The 23,288-nt window shown below is 33.1% G+C and overlaps 1 protein-coding gene across 50 annotated transcripts in view; it reads left to right on the top strand.

The window, feature by feature from the left end:
* The window catches only part of LOC139491293 (diacylglycerol kinase zeta-like), a 203,098-nt gene extending 183,676 nt beyond the window's left edge, over window positions 1-19,422 (top strand). For 24 of the 50 annotated variants that reach the window (XM_071278874.1, XM_071278872.1, XM_071278870.1 and 21 more), the window contains 9 exons: window positions 327-395; window positions 1,424-1,498; window positions 3,144-3,221; window positions 4,870-4,982; window positions 5,709-5,746; window positions 10,465-10,588; window positions 12,505-12,541; window positions 14,031-14,130; window positions 15,144-19,422. In XM_071278874.1, the coding sequence (XP_071134975.1) occupies window positions 327-395; window positions 1,424-1,498; window positions 3,144-3,221; window positions 4,870-4,982; window positions 5,709-5,746; window positions 10,465-10,588; window positions 12,505-12,541; window positions 14,031-14,130; window positions 15,144-15,260 (751 nt within the window). In that variant the 3' untranslated portion in view covers window positions 15,261-19,422. The remainder of the gene's footprint in view (window positions 1-326; window positions 396-1,423; window positions 1,499-3,143; window positions 3,222-4,869; window positions 4,983-5,708; window positions 5,747-10,464; window positions 10,589-12,504; window positions 12,542-14,030; window positions 14,131-15,143) is intronic. The other 26 variants (XM_071278893.1, XM_071278898.1, XM_071278895.1 and 23 more) reach the window with 7 other exon arrangements.
* Window positions 19,423-23,288: the final 3,866 nt, after the last annotated feature.

The raw sequence follows: 23,288 nt of genomic DNA, 5'->3' as shown, positions 1-23,288 counted from the left end.
TTGTTATGCAGTCTTGATTAAAAAATAAGGATGCAAGGATTAAAGTATTGTGACGTCATATACGAAAAATTTTAAAAAGAAAGGGAACCACAAGGTCATTTATAAAAAGATAAGACAACTTGCTGGGGGAATTTAGAATTAATCAAGTATAACACAAAGCTATGTTTCTATAAGAGTCCAAAGTTTGCTTATTATACTTTAATAAGATTGTTATTTAAAATTGAAATTCAGTAAATTGGTAACAGTTTTCATATTTGTATGTTATGCTTGGATGTTTAAGGCAAGTTAAAATATATTTACTTATTTCTTCCTAATAACACAATCAGAATCTCTGATGTTAGGATATCATATGAGGGACAAAACTCACTAACTGTCCCTGGGAGTACGAACGGCAGGTCAGTTAATATCCCTCTTTAATTTTGATGTTGTGTGGCTTTCTCACTCTAAATGTGTGGAAATGGTACTTTTAACATTTGTTTAATGGGCAGTAGAGCTAGAAGATTTAACAGGCTTTAGAATCTTAATCTTAAAATTGATGGGTGAAAGAAATGAAAATAATAGATTTTTATACGAATCACTTTATTTACAAAGGGAGATAAATCAATAATATTTCTCTTACTTTGGATTAGTGAATGCACATTGTTTTTTACTCTTATTGTATTTTTATTTCTTTTTCTTATTTTAAAAGTGTTGTGTGGGGTTAATTGGGACAACTGTATACAGATTATTTTTTTGTATTAACAAAGTGTTCCATAAAATGATGATATTATAATATAACAATGCAGCTAACATAATGCAAGAAAAAGTTCGATTCCTTTTCGTCAAATAAACATCTTTTCTGTTTAATAAAAATGTCATGGTTAATTCCTAAAAATACTTATTTAAAATTAAATTTATTCTCACATAATTATTGTCAACTTACCCCACGTCCTTGCAAATTTTCAATATTTATTCTAGAAAAAGCATGCATTTCCTGATACACTATTTTATCTTTATCTATCACAATTAAATCAGAATAAACTATTCCCTACAGTTTGAAAAGCAAGAAATTGGATTGCTTCAACTGGAATATGAACTGAGATTAATTAACATTGGTCAATATGATCCTGATGTGCCATTCTAGCTTGTAATGCTTGTTAGAATTAATATAAGTATTTATTTGATAACATTAGAACAAATACATACAGTAGATTTAGTTGGTGTACATCATGGATCTATGTTAGATCCTCTGCTATTTTCTGTTTTCATGAATGACAATCATTATATATATACATATCAATCCATGAGTGTCAAACTGATAATGCAGAGTCCCATTTATTTTTGAATGATTAACAATTAATTTTAAATTAATGCTGAATGCGTATAGTAAAAAAAAACAGTTATAGGCATGCCTTTGATATGATCTGTGTAATTTTGTATATAGGTCACCCACAGCTATTTATAGACCAGAGAGTAAAGAAAACCTTCTGATGCCTCCCCCACCTGGTGCTGACAACAGGTTGATAACATTTCTATAGTTACTGTTGCCATGGTGTATGGTTGTTCTCATTCTTTCAGTATAATATTGTTTAGCATGGTGTTGTATTATGTTGCTATAGTTACACTAATTTGTATATGTATCAGTGCTTTGCTAGCGTTAAATGTTTAGATGTTGGCTGCTAGTTGACATTGAAATAATATGTTGTGGTTCTAAACTTTATAATAGTTGGAAAAAATTGATTCAGACATAATCTGGAAATAAAAAATCTGCAATTTACAAGTATAAGTATATATGTATAACTCTCTCTGTTTGAATGTTTTATACTATATAGATATAATCAGTACATGTACATGTAATATTTAAAAGACTTTCACTTACATCAAGTATTGGCAATGATTTTTAAGGAAGAATGTGGACATCATCATATGATCAAAAGGTTGTGATTTGTACCTCATACATTAGTCCTTGATATTTTACATCCATGTATTTTTGTCTTGCTTTACTGATGAATGCTTTCATAGTAATCTCTATAAAGGTCAAATGTCAAAGATGAAATTTTTACAGATCATACATGTTGGTGTATCATGATAATTTGAAATCAACGCCACATCTTATTTTCACAATTTCTATAAACATTTTAACAATTATAAGCTATAGCAACTTAAATATAGTGTCATGGTTTTCAAATTATTTTTGTTAAGCTTGGATGGGTCATTGTTGATTGTCAGTGAATAAATGGATGGTCTTTACCTTGTAATGACTTAACTAACTAGTAAAAGTGTAAAAGATATCACAGTGAAAAGGATCTTTATAACTGGTTTGAATAGTTTTAAGTGCATGTTTCTATTATAAGAATTATCAATAAATTTATGCATGTTTCTGGTACAATACAGTGGTAGATCCAGCAACTTTTCAAAACAAGCTTCAGGGGTAACACACAGGGGGAAAGGGAGCTTTAGGGGTAACACACATGAGAAAGGGTGCTTACGGGGGTAACACACAGGGGGAATGGAGCTTTAGGGGGTAACACGCAGGAGGAAGGGAGCTTCTGGGGGTAACACACAGGGAGAATGGTATCTTTATGGTTAACACACAGGGGGGAAAGTGAGCTTCCAGGGGTAACACATGGGGGGAAAGAGAGCTTCCGGGGATAAAACAAAAGGGGAAAGTAGGATCTTCAGGGGTAACACAAAGGGGGAAAGGGAGCTGCAGGGGTTGCCAATTTTAATTGCTTTCGTATTTAAAAAGCTAATGAAAGTTTGATTGCCACCTTCTGGATCTCCAACTGTATTGATAGTACAAAATAATTAGTTTTACATATAGCATGTTTTAGTGGAATTTGTTCAAGTTTTTGTTTCTAAAAACTGAAGCACCTCAAATTAACTAAAAGGAACTGTTCATTCAAAAGTGTTACTAATGGTTTTTTTCTCAAATTAGAAATATATATATTTAAAATTTTGAGGTGCTTCAGTCAAGTATGATAACTAATGTCTTCATAATTATTTTATTTCTACATATAATTTCTTCAAATAAAATATTGATGCAGCAGCCTGTAGCTGCATGGCACATGATGTGTCACATGGTACAGCATAATGGTAGATAGAATAGACTAGAGTTATCTATAAACATTGTACATATAATATGATGTCCCTGTTTGTTTCAGTTACTACATATCAGAATCATTTTCCACAAGAACTCGAAGGGTTCATTTTCAAGACTATCCGTGTTTCCCACTTCTGTGGTAAAAACTTAATTCTATTTATAGGCATGGCACAAGAGCATCGTTCATTTATTATTATTTTTATTTATAGAATAGCCAAATTTTGTTTATTTATAAGTTTTATGGAATGAACCTATCCTGTATAGATTCCAATTTAAGCTATTAAGCAACCAATAAATATTTAACTTTAGAAATCTCTTTTCCTTTCATTTCAATAAACAAAATGTTTTTTTTCTAATCAAACCTAAAAAAGAATTCTGTTCTTTTTTTTATTCCATTAACAATATCCCCATAGTACATGTGCTCAGCATGTCTCTATGTTTTCCTGTCCATGAGGGTTTTAATGGTGGACCCTTCATGGTGAATATTGGAAAAATGCTTGCCAAATGACATTAACAGTAATTTTTGGTGTATGACAATAAAATGTTCATTTCTTCTAGATGAGAAAGAAATCAAACATTAAATTTGATAAAAAAAATTACAGAAATGATAGTTATTTGAGACCTCTGACGAAGCACAATAAGAATATTTTGACAATTCCAGGTATTGAAAATTGAAACCAATTTGACTCTAGTGGTAGCCAAAAAATAACCATTTGACGTCTGCCAGTAAAGGGCATTTAACTATTCTCTATTATAAATCCAAGTGAGAAAGTTTTTTTTAATTTTCCAACTTCTGAGTGCATGTTAGGTAAATGGTAGAGAAAATCTATGTTCTTTATTTCTTTAAAACAGTTATGCTTTATATAAAGTTTTTTTTAGATAATCATAAAATTAGGAGCATTTTTTAGGAAAAGAAATACAATCTTTTAAAGTAGACAGTTGCATTAAGTGTCACATTAGGCAACATTTAGGTTTTAATTGGTTTTCTTGTTTGTCTCGCAAATGATCTATTTTATTTTTTTTACAAAAAAGTTTTATGTAGGGTGTTAAAACCAAAACTGCTCTAATGAAATGCATGTTAATCTGAGGTATTAATTCACCTGAAGCAAGCTATTTTCAAATGAGCAAAATTGATTTCATCCTCTTCACTTCAGATAAAACCTCAGGATTAACCAATGACAAGAAAATTGGTTAAATACTTACTATAATTTACAATTTAACATTTCTTGCATGCACATTTAAGTGTCTACTTAGCTTACTGTACTAGGTTTTAATCCATAACTTTATTAAATGGTACAGTTATATAAAGTTTGAATGATCCATATTTTCATATCATAATATCTGGAAATTATAACACTGAATATTTTATGAGATATCATGTCTATAACAACCTGTATTTTAATGCAGAACTGTAACTTATCTTTTAATTTACATCAGAAAAGTATTGGTAGTTGAAATTAGCGTTTGAAATAAAATGCCTCTTTTAATGAATTATAAATAGACATGAAAGACCACATGGATCTAATTGTAGTTATATGTTGATTATGCATAGAGATGCAGTAATGTGTCAGTACTTATATCATACTATATTTATGTGTTTACCGACATATTATGTAAAGCAAGGATTTTTTTCAAGAACTATGGTTTCCTCATAGTAGGTAAGAAAAGTTCAGTTTTCAATTCATTAACTTAATGTCAGTTAATATACAAAATGTGAAATGTTAAATTTAATAAATTTTTATTTTGTTATATTTCAAATGTTGATATTTTTAAAAATAAAATTTCAGTTCAGAGCCTGGTTCCCCTGTTTTACCTCCCTCTGGGAAACAGGACCAGTTTCTGAGTGTGGCCCATGCTACAGCAGTACCCAGGAACAAGAGGATGTCTCAAGAGGACAAAGGTTGGTGCTATAGAATAGCCATTTTAATTTACTCTTTCTAGGAAAATTATTAGGGGGGGGGGATAAAGTAAATATCAACACAACATCATAACTTACACAATACATCTTCATAAACTGAGATAGTACCGGTAATGTTAGAACTCTGTGTGTTGGACCAGAATTTCATCAGCATAAAAAGAAAGTATTTTATTATCCAATTTAATTTGAAATGCCAAACCTCAGGGACTTAATATTTTGACATTAGTATATATTATAATAGTCACAAGCCAAACTAATAAGAATGTGTTACAATACAAATATATGCTGCAGATTTCAATGTGCACCACATGTTTTTATAATAAACAACATATCTTTGTAAACAGAAATGTACTGCAAGACAAGCTGTCATTAGGATTTTTTATTACCTGCAATATACTCATAATAGTATTCTTTGATAATGTTATAGTGTACTTAAACCTCCAGATTTTCATTCTTACAGAAAAATTCTGATTTTGATGTCCAAGACAAATACATGTACATAAAAATAGATTTCGCAAAGTTAGAAAAATTTGTCTTGGAAATTTGATATTTTTAATATATATTATGGAATTGAGGAAAGGTACCATTTTAAATTTTTAACAAATACATATTGGTTCATATTCTAGTGAGAAAAAAAAATGAATTATAGATAATATTTGTATTTGTAATTAAAAAAGAAATATTTTTTTTTTTATATTTAAACTTTAGCTTTGATTGATGCATCAAAAAGGGGAGACTTGCCAAAAGTAAGTATGAATGTATTCAAATAATAATTCCACTCATATTATAAAATGTGGAAACATATTGCATAGAAATCAGTTTCATCTAAAAATATATATATGCAAGTCTTCTGTGACAATAAGACTCATCTGATTTTACCAAAAAAAATGTAATCATGCAGTTTGAAGGATCTAAAAAGTGTGGTCAAGAAATCATTTAGTATTCAGTAAAGTTTTTGTCTGAAATTATGTTTTAATACAATTTTCATGCAGATTATTGTTCAGTTAAGGGCATACGATACAGTTACAGGGGAGGTAATGATGCTGCTAACGTAAAATGTTATTTTTCAAACTGTGACTTATTGGGAAAAGATGCAGTTTTTGACTGATTTTATCATTCAAACTGATTTAACTTAAAACAAGTTCATGAACCCCTCTTTTTTAAAATGATATTTGGTTTGATTACGTAAGAATATTATGTGTACCATTTTTCATGAAAACGTAAATAGTGCAATTTGTTTTAAATTTGATAAATATACAGCAAAAAATGACGTTTTTTTTCTACATTCATGAACAATTGATAAATTTATTTAATTCTTAACAAAAAAAGTCTTTCAGAAGGAAAAATATGTCTACAAATCTGAATTTTGAAACTTCGACCTCATTTTACTCAAAAAGTAGCACATGAAGGTATAGTTTTTATTAGCTCACCTGGCCCGAAGGGCCAAGTGAGCTTTTCTCACCACTTGGCGTCCGTCGTCCGTCGTCGTCGTCCGTCATCCGTCGTCGTCGTCGTCGTTAACAATTTACATTTTGAACTTCTTCTAGAGAACCACTGAATGGAATGGAACCAAACATGGCATGAATGTTCCTTATGAGGTGCTGACCAAGTGTTGTTACTTTGTAGCCGATCCATCATCCAAGACGGCCGCCAGCGGGGGACTTAGTTTAACATAGGACCCTATGGGAAATGCATACAAATGACTTCTTTTAGAGAACCACTGAATGGAATGAAACCAAACATGGCATGAATGTTCCTTATGAGGTACTGACCAAGTGTTGTTACTTTGTTGCCGATCCATCATCCAAGATGGCTGCTAGCCGGGGACTTAGTTTAACATAGGACCCTATGGGAAATGCATACAAATGACTTCTTTTAGAGAACCACTGAATGGAATAAAACCAAACATAGCATGAATGTTCCTTATGGGGTGCTGACCAAGTGTTGTTACTTTGTAGCCGATCCATCATCCAAGATGGCCGCCAGCAGGGGACTTAGTTTAACATAGGACCCTATGGGAAATGCATACAAATGACTTCTTTTAGAGAACCACTGAATTGAATGAAACCAAACATGGCATGAATGTTCCTTATGAGGTGCTGACCAAGTGTTGTTACTTTGTTGCCGATCCATCATCCAAGATGGCCGCCAGCGGGGGACTTAGTTTAACATAGGACCCTATGGGAAATGCATACAAATGACTTCCTCTAGAGAACCACTGAATGGAATGAAACCAAACATGGCATGAATGTTCCTTATGAGGTGCTGACCAAGTGTTGTTACTTTGTTGCCGATCCATCATCCAAGATGGCCGCCAGCCGGGAACTTAGTTTAACATAGGACCCTATGGGAAATGCATACAAATGACTTCTTTTAGAGAACCACTGAATGGAATAAAACCAAACATAGCATGAATGTTCCTTATGGGGTGCTGACCAAGTGTTGTTACTTTGTAGCCGATCCATCATCCAAGATGGCCGCCAGCGGGGGACTTAGTTTAACACAGGACCCTATGGGAAATGCATACAAATGACTTCTTCTAGAGAACCACTAAATGGAACGAAACCAAACATAGCATGAATGTTCCTTATGGAGTGCTGACCAAGTGTTGTTACTTTGTAGCCGATCCATCATCCAAGATGGCCGCCAGCGGGGGACTTAGTTTAACATAGGACCCTATGGGAAATGCATACAAATGACTTCTTCTAGAGAACCACTAAATGGAATGAAACCAAACATAGCATGAATGTTCCTTATTGAGTGCTGACCAAGTGTTGTTACTTTGTAGCCAATCCATCATCCAAGATGGCCGCCAGCGGGGGACTTAGTTTAACATAGGACCCTATGGGAAATGCATACAAATGACTTCTTTTAGAGAACCACTGAATGGAATGAAATCAAACATGGCATGAATGTTCCTAATGTGGTGCTGACCAAGTGTTGTTACTTTGTAGCCGATCCATTATCCAAGATGGACGCCAGCGGGGGACTTAGTTTAACATAGGACCCTATGGGAAATGCATACAAATGACTTCTTTTAGAGAACAACTGAATGTAATGAAACCAAACATTGCATGAATGTTCCTTATGCCGTGCTGACCATGTGTTGTTTCTTTGTAGCCCATCCTTCATCCAAGATGGCCGCCAGCATGGGACTTAGTTTAACATAGGACCCTATGGGAAATGCATACAAATGACTTCTTTTAGAGAACCACTGAATGGAATGAAATCAAACATGGCATGAATGTTCCTAATGTGGTGCTGACCAAGTGTTGTTACTTTGTAGCCGATCCATTATCCAAGATGGCCGCCAGCAGGGACTTAGTTTAACATAGGACCCTATTGGAAATGCATACAAATGACTTCTTTTAGAGAACCACTGAATGGAATAAAACTAAACATTGCATGAATGTTCCTTATGAGGTGATGACCAAGTGTTGTTACTTTGTAGCAGATCCATCATCCAAGATGGCCCCCAGCAGGAGACTTAGTTTAACATAGGACCCTATGGGAAATGCATACAAATGACTTCTTTTAGAGAACCACTGAATTGAATGAAACCAAACATGGCATGAATGTTCCTTATGAGGTGCTGACCAAGTGTTGTTACTTTGTTGCCGATCCATCATCCAAGATGGCCGCCAGCGGGGGACTTAGTTTAACATAGGACCCTATGGGAAATGCATACAAATGACTTCCTCTAGAGAACCACTGAATGGAATGAAACCAAACATGGCATGAATGTTCCTTATGAGGTGCTGACCAAGTGTTGTTACTTTGTTGCCGATCCATCATCCAAGATGGCCGCCAGCCGGGAACTTAGTTTAACATAGGACCCTATGGGAAATGCATACAAATGACTTCTTTTAGAGAACCACTGAATGGAATAAAACCAAACATAGCATGAATGTTCCTTATGGGGTGCTGACCAAGTGTTGTTACTTTGTAGCCGATCCATCATCCAAGATGGCCGCCAGCGGGGGACTTAGTTTAACACAGGACCCTATGGGAAATGCATACAAATGACTTCTTCTAGAGAACCACTAAATGGAACGAAACCAAACATAGCATGAATGTTCCTTATGGAGTGCTGACCAAGTGTTGTTACTTTGTAGCCGATCCATCATCCAAGATGGCCGCCAGCGGGGGACTTAGTTTAACATAGGACCCTATGGGAAATGCATACAAATGACTTCTTCTAGAGAACCACTAAATGGAATGAAACCAAACATAGCATGAATGTTCCTTATGGAGTGCTGACCAAGTGTTGTTACTTTGTAGCCAATCCATCATCCAAGATGGCCGCCAGCGGGGGACTTAGTTTAAGATAGGACCCTATGGGAAATGCATACAAATGACTTCTTTTAGAGAACCACTGAATGGAATGAAATCAAACATGGCATGAATGTTCCTAATGTGGTGCTGACTAAGTGTTGTTACTTTGTAGCCGATCCATTATCCAAGATGGACGCCAGCGGGGGACTTAGTTTAACATAGGACCCTATGGGAAATGCATACAAATGACTTCTTTTAGAGAACAACTGAATGTAATGAAACCAAACATTGCATGAATGTTCCTTATGCCGTGCTGACCATGTGTTGTTTCTTTGTAGCCCATCCTTCATCCAAGATGGCCGCCAGCATGGGACTTAGTTTAACATAGGACCCTATGGGAAATGCATACAAATGACTTCTTTTAGAGAACCACTGAATGGAATGAAATCAAACATGGCATGAATGTTCCTAATGTGGTGCTGACCAAGTGTTGTTACTTTGTAGCCGATCCATTATCCAAGATGGCCGCCAGCAGGGACTTAGTTTAACATAGGACCCTATTGGAAATGCATACAAATGACTTCTTTTAGAGAACCACTGAATGGAATAAAACTAAACATTGCATGAATGTTCCTTATGAGGTGCTGACCAAGTGTTGTTACTTTGTAGCAGATCCATCATCCAAGATGGCCCCCAGCAGGAGACTTAGTTTAACATAGGACCCTATGGGAAATGCATACAAATGACTTCTTTTAGAGAACCACTGAATGGAATAAAACCAAACATATGGCATGAATGTTCCTTATGAGGTGCTGACCAAGTGTTGTTACTTTGTAGCCGATCCGCCATCCAAGATGGCCACCAGTGGGGGACTTTTGAATGAAATTAAACATGTTCCTTTCCTTATCAATGAGGTTGTGTTGTCACTTTTAGCCAAATTTTATATTTTTTCATATGATTTCAAAAACCCAAGTAGAATCAGGTGAGCGATACAGGCTCTTGAGAGCCTCTAGTTGTATGTCAACCAGACAGCAAACCAATAACACAAAAAACAAAACTCAAGGTCAAAATAGACAAAAGATTGTACAAAATGCTGTTGTTTAAATTGTTTCTGGTAAAACAAATTTTGAATAGATTTTACAGGCTACCAAAGATTTACCATCAAAACTGTTATAATTTTAATTTTTAGATAGTAGACTTGTTTGTGAATCAAGATGCTAATTTATTGGCAACAGATCAGTATGGCATGACAGCATTACACCATGCAGCCAGATTTGGTCACAAGTCCATTGTGAAATATCTGATAGAGAATGGTATGTACAAACACCACACAGATGCAGAGTTCTCGAAATCTTTCTTTTCTTGGTGGTCCTTGAAGAAATCTACTGGTTCTCACTATTATTTCTATTGCAAAGTGACAAAATTGTGGTGGTCCTTTGGATATTTTAGTGGTCAAAACCTTCGGATCACTACTTTTCGAGAACTCTGCAAACAGAATTGTCAAATCTAAAGTCGGTTGTGAGTATAAAAAAAAAATTACCTTGTTGAAGATTGTCACATTTGTGTGTAAAGATTTTCTGACTTTGCTCCAGAAATGCAAATAGAAAAAGATTTCCTGAAAACACAACTCAGCATCTTAATAACAAACTTGGTAACATTTTCCTTCTGAGAATACTATTCTAATAGTTGTGAGTAGTAAAAAAAAACCCATGATATAAGTTTTGTACATGTTAACTGGCATCCTGAAAAATTCTGAATTATAATTATAATATAACTTTAGATCAGATAGAATGCTAAAGATAATTTCTATCACTACTTCCCCCCCCCTCCTTCCTCTTTGTAAGGAGAGGATCAAAAAGAGTTTTGGTCTGTGACAACTCTTCGTCTGTCATGAATCAGGTTAAAATTTTTGGTTTGGGTTGTTTACAATGAAGGTGGGGTCAAAATTGTTTGAAACCTAGTACACATGGTTCATTATGTTCTGAACACTTTACAGCCGATTGCATTGAGTGTGAAGGTAAAGGCCATATCTTTGTTTCTTTGGTAAGCTTGCTTGCTAGCTGAAATGTGAAGTCATTATTAGGTAAGGTATACTACCCTCATTTTTAAGCTGCCTAGTCCTACAGACAGATATATTGATTATCTGTCGGACAAGTCTACTCTTAAAGGAAGGTATTTTACCTAACCAAAGATGTGACCTTTAGTTACACATTCAATGCAATCGGCTGTAAATTATATGCCAAATTAATGTATGCTTACACCATTCACTGTGCACAGAAATGTAATATCAGTACATTCTGTGGTGACAGCTCTTTTAATAATGCTAGCAAGACAAATGTTTGTTTGACTTGCTTGCTTTGTTTGTATAAAGGTTTTGCTCAAGCATTGTAACTTAAGACTGACATCTGCAAACAATATAAGTAGGCGGAGTTCAAACTGTGTATAGGTAAATTTGATTATTTGATAAATCCACCTTTTTAGATTGTTTTCAGATGTCACTTAATTACAATTCATGAGCAAACTTTGATATAAACAAAGCAAGCAAGCCAGACAAACATTTAAGTCCCTAGCATTAAAAAAAGAGCTGTAAAGTTGTTGATCAAGGTATCTTACCATGATCACGTCAACTAAAAACTTAGTATACATGTTCACGTTAGTGTGTTTTCCTTTCGGTTATTCAACTCCCCTGTTTTTTATTGTCCGAAAACATTGAAACTTCATAGTGCAAGTGAGGTACCGTTTAGGGGGTTATTTTCACAGGGTGTAAATTTTCGTTTATTTTCACAAAAAGACCAAAATCGCTAAAATAAAAGCCGCCACTTTAAAATGTACATGCAATAGTATTGATAAAAGTTTGAATCTGCCAAAATAATAACTGCACAATGTTCAATGAAAATTTTAAATTTTACATCTGCAAAAATAACCCACTATACGGTATCCTATGGACACATGTTCTTGTTAAGGGGGTAGACCTTGGTTCAGGGAGATAACTCTTTAAATCAGTTAAGCGTTTGTAAAAGTCAAGTTCATCCATGTATTTTAAGCATTTCACTGAAACAGATTGAAAATAATCTATGTAACCTAGAAGCTTAGAATATATTCTTAAAAAATGGTTGACATAAACCTACTGATGATTTTAAGAGTTATTTCCCTTAACCTAGGTCTACCTCCTTAAACTATAATTGAATTATGTTTGTAGCTTATTTGTGGCTTATTTTGTTTTTTACAGCACAACCTGTCATTCTAGATATGGTGGACTTTGAAAAGTAGGTATTTCTATAGTATTAAATAGATATAGCCAATAGGAAGATGTGGTATGAGTGCCAATGAGACAACTCTCCATCCAAATAACAATTTATAAAAGTAAACCATTATAGGTCAAGGTACGGCCTTCAACATAAGGTCGCTGGACTTCTAAAATGTTGTAAATTACAAATTTTTCAAGAAAAAAATATCTCACATTTAACAGGCTTTGAAAATTTTGGCAAAATGCATGCTTCAAAAATGTCGTATGTGAACTTGAACATTTTTGTAAATAGTAGTGAAATAAAAACGTTGACATTTCTGGATTATCCAAGAACTTAAATTATTTTCACAGAAATAAAGAAATGTACAATTATTTTTTTCTACAACGATTTTCAAGTTTTCATACAACATTTTGGAAGAAAACTTTACAAACAACTGACATTCGGAATTTTGTAATATGTCTTATTTCACACATTTTGATTGGTCTAACTGTATGTTATTTTGTAATACCAAAGATTTCCTCCCGCCCAGACCATTGGTGTCAAAAAGTATTTTTAGCCAAAAAAGTCATATACAACATTTTAGAAGCCCAGCGACGATAAGGTGATTTTAAAGGGAGATAATTTCCTTGTAAAATTATGTTATTTGATCAAGTATTGATTAAAAATAAAAGAAAAGGAGTACTTTGATTTTCTAGAATATTTTATTGGTAAATTTGGATACAGTGTTGTAATATTTTTTTAAGTACATGCAATATTAATAAGGAGATATGGTATGATTGGCAATAAGGGGTTTCTACAAAAAATCAGAGGAAAAGGAATTAAACAACTGAAGACCACTGTACAGACTTCAACAATGAGAAAAACCTTTTCTGTATAGATAAGGCTTGTGCATGATATAATGCAGTTTGTTTTATGACCAATCGTATTTGTATGAACATCTCTGTAAGGACTAAACTTGAATCATCTTGGGTGAACGGTAAGTTATAAACTCATTGGAGACTATCAGGTGATTTAATTCAATTTTGTACCTCTGTAAAACTTTTGTAGTACTTAGGAGATAACTGTATTGTTTTTAGCTCTGATGGCATCGATTGGTGATTTGATTGTTGCAAATTAAGTTTGCTGGCCACCTGTTAGTGGAGCTTGTAAATGGGTATTTGAGACTATCAAATCATCAATTGAAGCCATTGGAGCTTAAAATAAAATATTGTTATTTCCATTCTAATGAAACTGATAGAAAACAACGTTTAAACATACATTTGAAATCTTTTGCACATCGTCTGCGCTTGCACGAATGTTTTCATAGCATCAATTGAGAATTGATGCCATGAAAATTAGTGACATTATCCAATCAAAATGAACGTTACAAACGATGTTGCATAAGGATTATATTTAATTGTGTACTTGATGTTGTAGAAAACAAAAGGTGCTGCATAAAGCAACTTGGTACCACTGGAGATCTGTTGTAGTATTTATCATTTAATTGTGTTTTACTTTATTTTTTCAGGGGACAAACAGCCCTGCATAAAGCAGCATGGTACCAGAGAAGAACTATATGTTACATGTTGGTAGAAGCTAAAGCCTCATTGACCAAAACAGATTATCAGGTAATACATGCAGTTACTGCAGGGTTTTCTCGCTGTATTGAATACCCATTGGTGGCCTTTGGCTGTTTTCCGCTCTTTGATTAGAATGTTGTCTCTTTGACACATTCCCCATTTCCATTGTCAATTTTAGTTTCTGGTTGTGTAATATTTAGCGTGTTCGATTTATTAAGAAAACTGTTAACCAACTAATTTTAGCTCGCAGTTTACTCTTGTGAGTAGAAAAATAATGCATTTCCCTTATATAAAAAGATCAAGAAAATCATGAAAAAAATCTGCCTGCAAAAATAAGTTTGTTTACATTAAGCCAATTAATTCGCTAGAAATGGCATCATGTTATATATAAAAATAAGAAGATTCAGTTGGTATGAATGCTGTAGAAGTAAACACTTATAAGGATTGAGTTAAGCCTTCCAATTGATCTTTTATCGTGTGTTTTTCTATATTGTGATGTTATACTATTGTTTCAGAAGGTTTGGTACCATAAAAAATGTTTAATCTCGCTGCAAAAATTTGCACCTGTCCTAAGTCAGGAATCTGATGTACAGTAGTTGTCGTTTGTTTATGTAATTTATACTTGTTTCTTGTTTTTTATATTGTCTAGAGCGTTGGTTTTCCCGTTTGAATGGTTTTACACTAGTAATTTTGGGGCCCTTTATAGCTTGTTGTTCGGTGTGAGCCAAGGCTTCGTGTTGAAGGCTGTACATTGACCTATAATGGTTTACTTTTATAAATTGTTATTTGGATGGAGAGTTATCTCATTGGTACTCACACCACATCTTCCTATATCTACTTATAGGTCACATATTGCCTTCCACACTGAGCAAAACCATGCTGCATAGTAAGCTATAAAAGGAGGCATGAAATGTATACCTGATTTGCAATACATTTTATCTCTATCAAGCTACTTGTCTTAGGATACCAGTATAATCGGTTACCAGTATTATAGAACCAGATGATTTTTTTCAGGTTACCAGTATGATGGAACCAGTTTATTATTTCATTGTTAATTTCAGGGAAATACTCCGCGAATGCAAGCTTTAAGAGCAGACGACAAAGACCTGGCAGCTTATCTCCAAAGTCAAGAACATTTTCAACTGGTTGTGTCTGAAGATCAAGAGACTGCTGTTTAACAGCAGCCAAAGGGAGACAAATCCTCCCTGACAATTCCTAAACAAATGGCTCAAAGAGTTGATTCCATAGCAACAGAATTTTGTGATGTTTTGTTTCTGTAATACTTTTAACAGTGACAGATGATTTACAATTGTTACATTCTAAATTGTTCTGTCTTTAATTCAACTGTACTGTTTATGTGTTTTGTTGCCCAGCAACATTTCTAGACCATTAAAGTTATCTCATGCTAAAACAAAAAACTTGAAATAAAATGAATTAAGAAATTGAAATTGTATACACAAAATAATTCTGAAAATATATTAAAAAAATATAAAACAAGGCTTTTTTCATCAAACCCATTGCACAATAATTTGTAATATATGAAAATAGGACAATTCAGTTTCATTTTCTGAAGTAAACATCTTTTTTGTTGATAATATGAATTTCATTGTGTTCCTCATGTAGACAATCTATATTTTTTTGTAGACGTTATTCTCAGTAATTGAAATAAGCCAAAGGGAGACAACTCCTCTACACAATTAATTATAGAAGAGCTTGAAGAATTAATCCTTCTGGAAGTTTTCATATACCTCAGATTATAAATTACCCTAATATCACTAAGAATTTTTTATCAGTTTTCATCAATATTTTAAAATGTTTAATTTGATAAATAATGTCTTATACAATGTACTTGAACAACAAATAGTTAAGAGTGTCTAAGTAAGGCAAACCGACGGTTTAGAATGTCCCTTGGGCAAACAAAATATTTCGAGTGTTCAAGTTATGCAAACAAACAGTTAAAAAAGTGTTCATTAGTCAAACAAAGATATTAGAGTTCCAAGTTAGACATATTAGTGTTTAGAGTGTCCAAGTTAGGCAAACAAAGAGTTGAGTGTCCATTAGGTAAACAAAGAGTTGGAGTGTCTGTTAGGCAAACAAAGTGTTATTCGCGTCTTTTAGGCAAAAAAAAGAGAGTTTAGAGTGTCTAAATAAGGTAAACAAAGAGTTAAAATTGTCCTTATTAGGCAAATAATGAGTTAAGATTGTTCAAGTTATGCAAACAAAGAGTTTTAAAATGTCCAAGTTAGGCAAACAAAGAGTTTAGATTGTCCAAGTTAGGCAAACAAAGAGTTTAGATTGTCCAAGTTTTTTTTATCACTACATGAATCACTTATACTGTTGTATCATATGTGAATAGATTCTTGTGGTATGTGGACCAAAGGCAAATGGCAATTATGTACAGTTTCTTCTTATTTTCTGTTAATGCAAAAATCATAATAGTGCATGCAACAGTTCCAAGGCGTAAAAGTTACAAAGCAGTGCCATTGTATTATAAACTACGAAAACACCTTGATTTTTATATGCAATAACATGTAGTTGTAGGATCTAGAAGAAATTATTTTTCATGTTGATTGTGATATTAGATTAAATAATTATTGAAATTACAATATCAATAAATGAGTTATTGGAACATTTTGAGTTTTAGAATTGTCCTCTTCAAATTTTTGAATGGCATCGTATGATAAGGCCATTTTTTTTATAGATCATAATTTCAATATTAAGAAAATATTCACCACCTAAGAAATATTTCTATAACTCTGTGTGCCAACAGAGTTTTAGTTCATTTATGTTTTTATATTTGATATTAATTTTAATTTAATTTAAAAAATCAATGATTTGAAATGAATTGCTTGATAATTTGTGGTGTTCTTTAAAAATAGATTTAATATTGTGAACTTTGAACTCTTGATTTTTGTACCATTTGTAGAGTTCTAAATTTCTCAATGAGCCTTTTTAACATGTTTTTATATGTGTTCCAGCATTGTTGCAATGTTTCCCTTAAATGCAGTGTTGTGATATAGATTTTCAGATTGAAAAAATTGTTATTATTATGAAATGTAAATCTTTGTGTATATTTCATAAATTTTATATAAAAATCAGATGGCGATCATTAATGGGAATTTTTCCCTTCTTTTCTTTTATTTTGGTAATTTTAAGTTAATTATATTTAAAAAAAACTTTGATGCAATTTTTGTTTCTCAATATAATGTTTCTTATATTAAGTTGATTTACATTTACTTTTCATTGGAAGACTAATGTAGTGGTATTACAAATAAACATTTGTGTTTTAAGGTGCACTTTTTATACCTATAAAAAGTACAAAACTTGAGTTTGATTATCATATCTAGATTCCAGATTATATATGAATTATTTATTTAAGTAGCACAAATATGTAAATTATTAATATATTTAACTTGTTATCTTAATTAATGATGTAACTAATTCACAGAATAAACATTGAATAATCATAGAATGAGACAGGCAATGGGTATATATACTATCAGATTGAGGCTGAAGAACTATCAGATTGAGGCTGAAGAACTATCAGAATGAGGCTAAAGAACTATCATAATGAGACCAGAAGTGTCAGAATGAGACATAATTATTTGAATGACAGTAAATAAATATCAGAATGAGGCAATTTATAATTATCAAAGTGAGGCAGTTGATATAACTAACAGAATGAGGCAGTTCAAATTTTGAAAAAAAACCCATTTTCAAAATGGGTAAATTAATTTGTTTTCTTTGATTTACAAAGTATCTTTGACCATTTCTATAAACAGGGGGGGGGGGGGGAAAGACTTTTTCCAAAAGGATTATAACCTTTTTATATTAAAGGAAAATATCCGTTTTCCTTAAATTCAAATATATATTTGAATGCTGGTTTTTGACGTGACCAAGGTTATTGTGTAAATCATTTATAAAAGATACCAAATAGGTAGAAATCTGCCCATTGACACTTCAATGGGTCATTTATGCAGATCAGTTTTTAATGCCTCTATTACCTCTTTAGTGATTTAATTTTGTATAATAAAAATCCAAAGAATAAGTTGAGTTTTATTGAATATAAATGTTGAATCATTGAACAGTTATTAAAAGGTGCCCCAAAGTGAGGTTTACAGAAAAGCAATGTTGAATCATTAATTAGTTAGAAGTTGGTCCCATTGGGGTCTTAGCGTGACAGGGGATTGCCAATTTTTTTGTAAGCGTGACATGTGAAAGTCAAATTATTATGCAGTGAAAACGGAATATGAAGTCTAGCGGGACACAGGAAATAACAAAAAAATGAGAAATTGCTTACATATATAGTGTAAGCGGGATCCGGGATCAGAACCCCCAAATGAGACCCCCTTAGAAGGTGCCCCATTCTTTAAATTTACAATGTTTATTAGTAGTGAATTCCCATGTAAGTGTATTACACTTTATATTTACTCCATTCTTTTTTCATGTTGGTTTCATCAATGTAGTTGCCTCCATTTTCTTATATGTATCTCCCTTTAGTGAGCATCATCAAGCAGGGCTTGATGTTTTCTCTATTTATGGGTATGTCATTCATATTGAAAACTTTCAATTGATATTTTGAAATTTCATTTAAGACTGTATCTGCCAATCTATAACTTTTAATTCACATTTTCTTTCTGGAAATGTTTTAAAAAAAAAATTAAATAAAACAGTGCTAAATCCTGTATATAACGGAAATCAAATTTATTTTTTATCTCACAGGCATTAAGATATGAAATTGTTTTTAGACTTTTCAAAGGTATATATGAATGTAGTACAAGTAATTTTATTGCCGATACATGTGTAAGGATATCTTGTCCTAACAATAACAAAAGGTTTGCAGATAAAGGCAATTATTTTTAAATATTTTAAATGCATTTAGTGTTTTCCTTGTAATTTGTCAGGAAAGAGCTTATCATTATATGTATTGACCTATGGATTGAAAAAAATAAAAGTGGTCAAGTTATATTAAAAATGACAATTACCAAGTTTTTTTTAAGTGGGAATAAATTCTTGTTCCAAAAAAAAAATGTACAGGCTTACATACTTTGTTTTGGATTATCCCTTTTTTAATGGTGGCTGATAAAATGTATTCTTATTACCTTTTATCATGGAAAGATTTCCTATTGACTGTTTTTTTGACAAATTTTGTCTATTTTTATATCATTTTCTAATGTCACCAGTTCCTTTTGTTGTCTGTAAAAGGAAAGACATTTTTCTATGGTAGTAATTGTGTCTGATTGGAGAAAATGAAAGCTGTTTGTTATCATGAATGTTTTTTTCTACTAAAATTGAGCACAATTTATTTTATTTAAATTTAATAAACTGGATAAAAAGTTATATCTTGTTATATTAGTTTCTTTGCCAATGTGTCATGGTTGTCAGCTTTTAGGTTAGTATGTACCTTTTTTAATTAAAATTTCCCAAAACAGTTTAGTTATGGCCTACATGTATTATACCTTATAAGTCGTCCATGCTGATTTGGATTTGGGACCAAGATTGAAGTCCTGCATGATTTATATTCCTCCAAAAGGGAGGCGAAAGATACCAGAGGATCATTCAAACTCAAAGATCGAAAAAAAAACTTACAATGCTTTGGCTTAAATAGAAGAAGACAAACAGACATAATAGTACATAAGACACAACATAGAAAACTAAAGACTAAGCAACACGAACCCCACCAAAAACTGGGGGTGATCTCAGGTGTTCTAAAAAGGTAAGTATATCCTGTTCCACATGTTATTACAAACCTGGTAAATTTGATGGGTCACAATTGTATCTGCAACTTATTACAAACTGGATATTACCGTTGATTTGAAAAAGGCATAGAAAGCTTTAGAGATGACTATCTGAATTAAGTTTGAACTGATAATTCTAGCTTTTTATTGGCTACCAATTACATCCTTTAATTTGTCAGCAATTAACCATACGTCCAAAAATTTATAATTTTGGAGGATCAATACTAGTATATGTATTATTTATAAAACATGCACGCTTCAGTACACCAGTTATGATAGCACATTTTAGCGCTGAATCAGCCGCTCTGCCAAATGCTGATCCAATCGGATATAGAACGAAACCAAGGAGTGAGACTCCAGTTGCGACAATAAGGCTAATTGTAACTTTGAAGTGTGGTTTCCTCATTCTGTAGCTAACGGTTTGTTGTGCTTTGTGAACTTTAGCTCTTAGATGAATACTGTGTTCATGTCTTGTTTTTTTTTCTTTCTTAGATTGTTTATAGATAAGATATAATATATTTCCATAGCAATACGAACAATAAGCGAAGCACAATATCCCGAAAGAACCAATTGCCGCTACATATAATGCAGCAGTCAGTTTACCCTGTACTGTTTGTGCGTTGTACATTCAATTCCCCGCAAAGTTCCATTATTCAACGAAACCGGTTCAAAACCAAGCATGAGCAATAAAGGCAACAGTAGTATACTGCTGTTCGAAATTCATAAATCGAAAGAGAAAAAACAAATTCGACATTTTTACAATCTGACAAAGATACATCATACGGATCAACCAAATCTTGATGGTGTCCGTAAAATTTACGGAGTGTCATTTTAAATCTGTCCTCCTCATAACTTTGTTGGAGCAGTTTCTGCGTTAGGAGCACACTCCTGTATAGGAAGTTCGTATAGTGTGAACATGCACGAATATAACGTATCAATTGAGATATGTAAACACCATACGAAGGGGCAGAGGGTATGTTACTGTTGAGAAATGGGAAATTGATAATTGGGAAGTTGAAATCGTCCTGTTTGTCATAGATTTTCGTGTGAAGTCGTCCATCTGTGTCAATAATATTGTGGAAAAGATCAAGGTATGAAGCAGTACTTCTAGTATCGGTAGTATCCTTAATTTCAAGTTCACTGGGATATATGAGATGCAAGTATTGGCTGAAATATGGGTTATTCAATGATAGGACATCATCAATATATCGAAAAGTAAAATTAAAGAATTTCGCAAGGTGCTTTTTCTGTTTTTCTTTTAGAAGGGTTTGAATGAATGCTGCTTCATACGAGTACAAAAACAAATCGGCTAGTAGGCGTGCACAATTAGTATCCATTAGCATTCCGATTGTCTGTTGAAATATGAATCCTCCAAACTCAACAAATATATTGTCGATCAAAAAGTCCGGCATTTTAATAATATCATCTTCAGTATATTTTCTGGTAGATTTAGTGTGGTTCTTCACAAAATATAAATTATTGTAACCCAAAACAAGAAATTTGTATCTACGATTCCCATTTTTATAGAAATAGCTCTGTTTAATGAGATGGTGAAGTCGATCTTTCAACTGAGCATGGGGAATAGTAGTGTAAAGCGTAGAAAAATCAAAAGCAATGTCGGAGTAGAACGCACTGTAGTAGATATGACAATCTGAGGAAAAACTAGATTATGTTGACAACAAGTAGACTTGCCTTTTATCCAACTGGTTACTTTATAAGTTTTACTAGGTTCTTCTGACTTTGTATTTAACAATATACCGTATATACTTTTATATCTCTCATGGCCTATAACGGTTAACATCAACCATGAGGATTCAACTGTTATGTGTGGTATATATCGAAAACATTTACAGGCAACAGTCAATGATATGGAATAACTGTAGCGAAAAGCAAACGTTTCAAACGGCATAACTAAAAGACAAGTAGTTAAGTCGACTACAGAGAGCCAGATAATTAATGTTCGAACCTTGAATCGTTCTTTCATAACGCTTACTCGCAGGTAAACAAGTAGTGTGTGCACATTTCCAACCGTTCCAATTAAAATTAAAATCACCAAAACCGAAAAGTCGGAAAACCGTCTCACAAATTCATTATATTCAATTTTAACCAGGTCAGGTGATATGACTGGCATTAATGTAGAATTGTTAAGTTGTAAGTTGGTTAAGCTTTTTGAGTAGTTGTCCTCTAGATAATTGAGTATGGTTACGATTGAAGTCTTTTCCATTTCATCAGCGAAATAGTTTTATTCTGAAAGTAAATATACACAATAGTATATCAGAAATGAAGAACGTACGCGAATTAATGTTTTGATTTTTTTTTCCAATGGGAAATACGAATATATTCTTTGCATCATTTTGAATGTCATCTAGTTATATCATGTGTTTGTTGAATATCCTATAGGTATAGCAGGTACTTGTTGAATGTCCTAATGGTATAGTAGGTCCTTGTTGAATATCCTACAGTATGATAGGTACATGTACTTGTTGAATGTCTTACAGTATGTTAGGTACTTGTTGGATATCCTATTGGTATAGAAGGTTCTTGTTGAATGTCCTACAGTAAGTCAGGTACTTGTTGAATGTCCTATTAGTATAGTAGGTTTCTTGTTGAATGTCCTACATTATAGTAGGTACTTGTTGAATGTCCTACAGTATGACAGATACTTGTTGGATATCCTATTGGTATAGTAGGTTCTTATTGAATGTCCTACATTATAGTAGGTTCTTGTTATCCTACAGTAAGACATGTATGTCATACTGTAGGACATTCAACAATACTTGTTGAATGTCCTAATGGTATAGTAGGTTCTTGTTGAATGTCCGACAGTATGATAGGTACTTGTTGAATGTCCTACAGTATGATATATACTAGTTGGATATCCTATTGGTATAGTAGTTTCTTGTTGAATGCCATAGAGTACGAAAGTTACTTGTTGAATGCCCTTCAGTATAGTAGGTTCTTGTTGAATGTCCTACAGTATGACAGGTTCTTGTTGAATGTCCTACAGTATGTTCGGTACTTGTTGAATGTCCTAATGGTATAGTAGGTTCTTGTTGAGAGTCCAACAGTATGATAGGTACTTGTTGAATATCCTATTGGTACAGTAGGTTCTTGTTGAATGTCCTACAGGGTAGATTAATTTTTACGGTGAGTTGATTTTATCACAAATTTGTCTTAGATTAGAAGCACCAACACTCACAAAATACATGCAATAAAAAAGTATTTGTAAATTTTCTTAAAAACGATATAAGAATTACTTCATATATGACCTCATACATGGATTGCCGTGGCAGTATTTAGTCAAGCTTTTCAGAATTATAAGCTTTTAATGTTGCATTTGATACATGCATAAACCATTTTACTGTTTTGCTTCAAAGGCCATTGATGAGTCATATGTAGAGGAATCGCTTGTCTGACGTTCCACATTATAAGACTGCTATCTTTTGTGAGACGTTTTCATATAAAATG

The sequence above is a fragment of the Mytilus edulis genome, chromosome 10 (genome assembly GCF_963676685.1).
Source record: "Mytilus edulis chromosome 10, xbMytEdul2.2, whole genome shotgun sequence".
In the NCBI taxonomy this organism is placed as follows: domain Eukaryota; kingdom Metazoa; phylum Mollusca; class Bivalvia; order Mytilida; family Mytilidae; genus Mytilus; species Mytilus edulis.
Note: the sequence above shows the minus strand (reverse complement) of the source record. Positions and strands in the feature narration are given on the sequence as shown.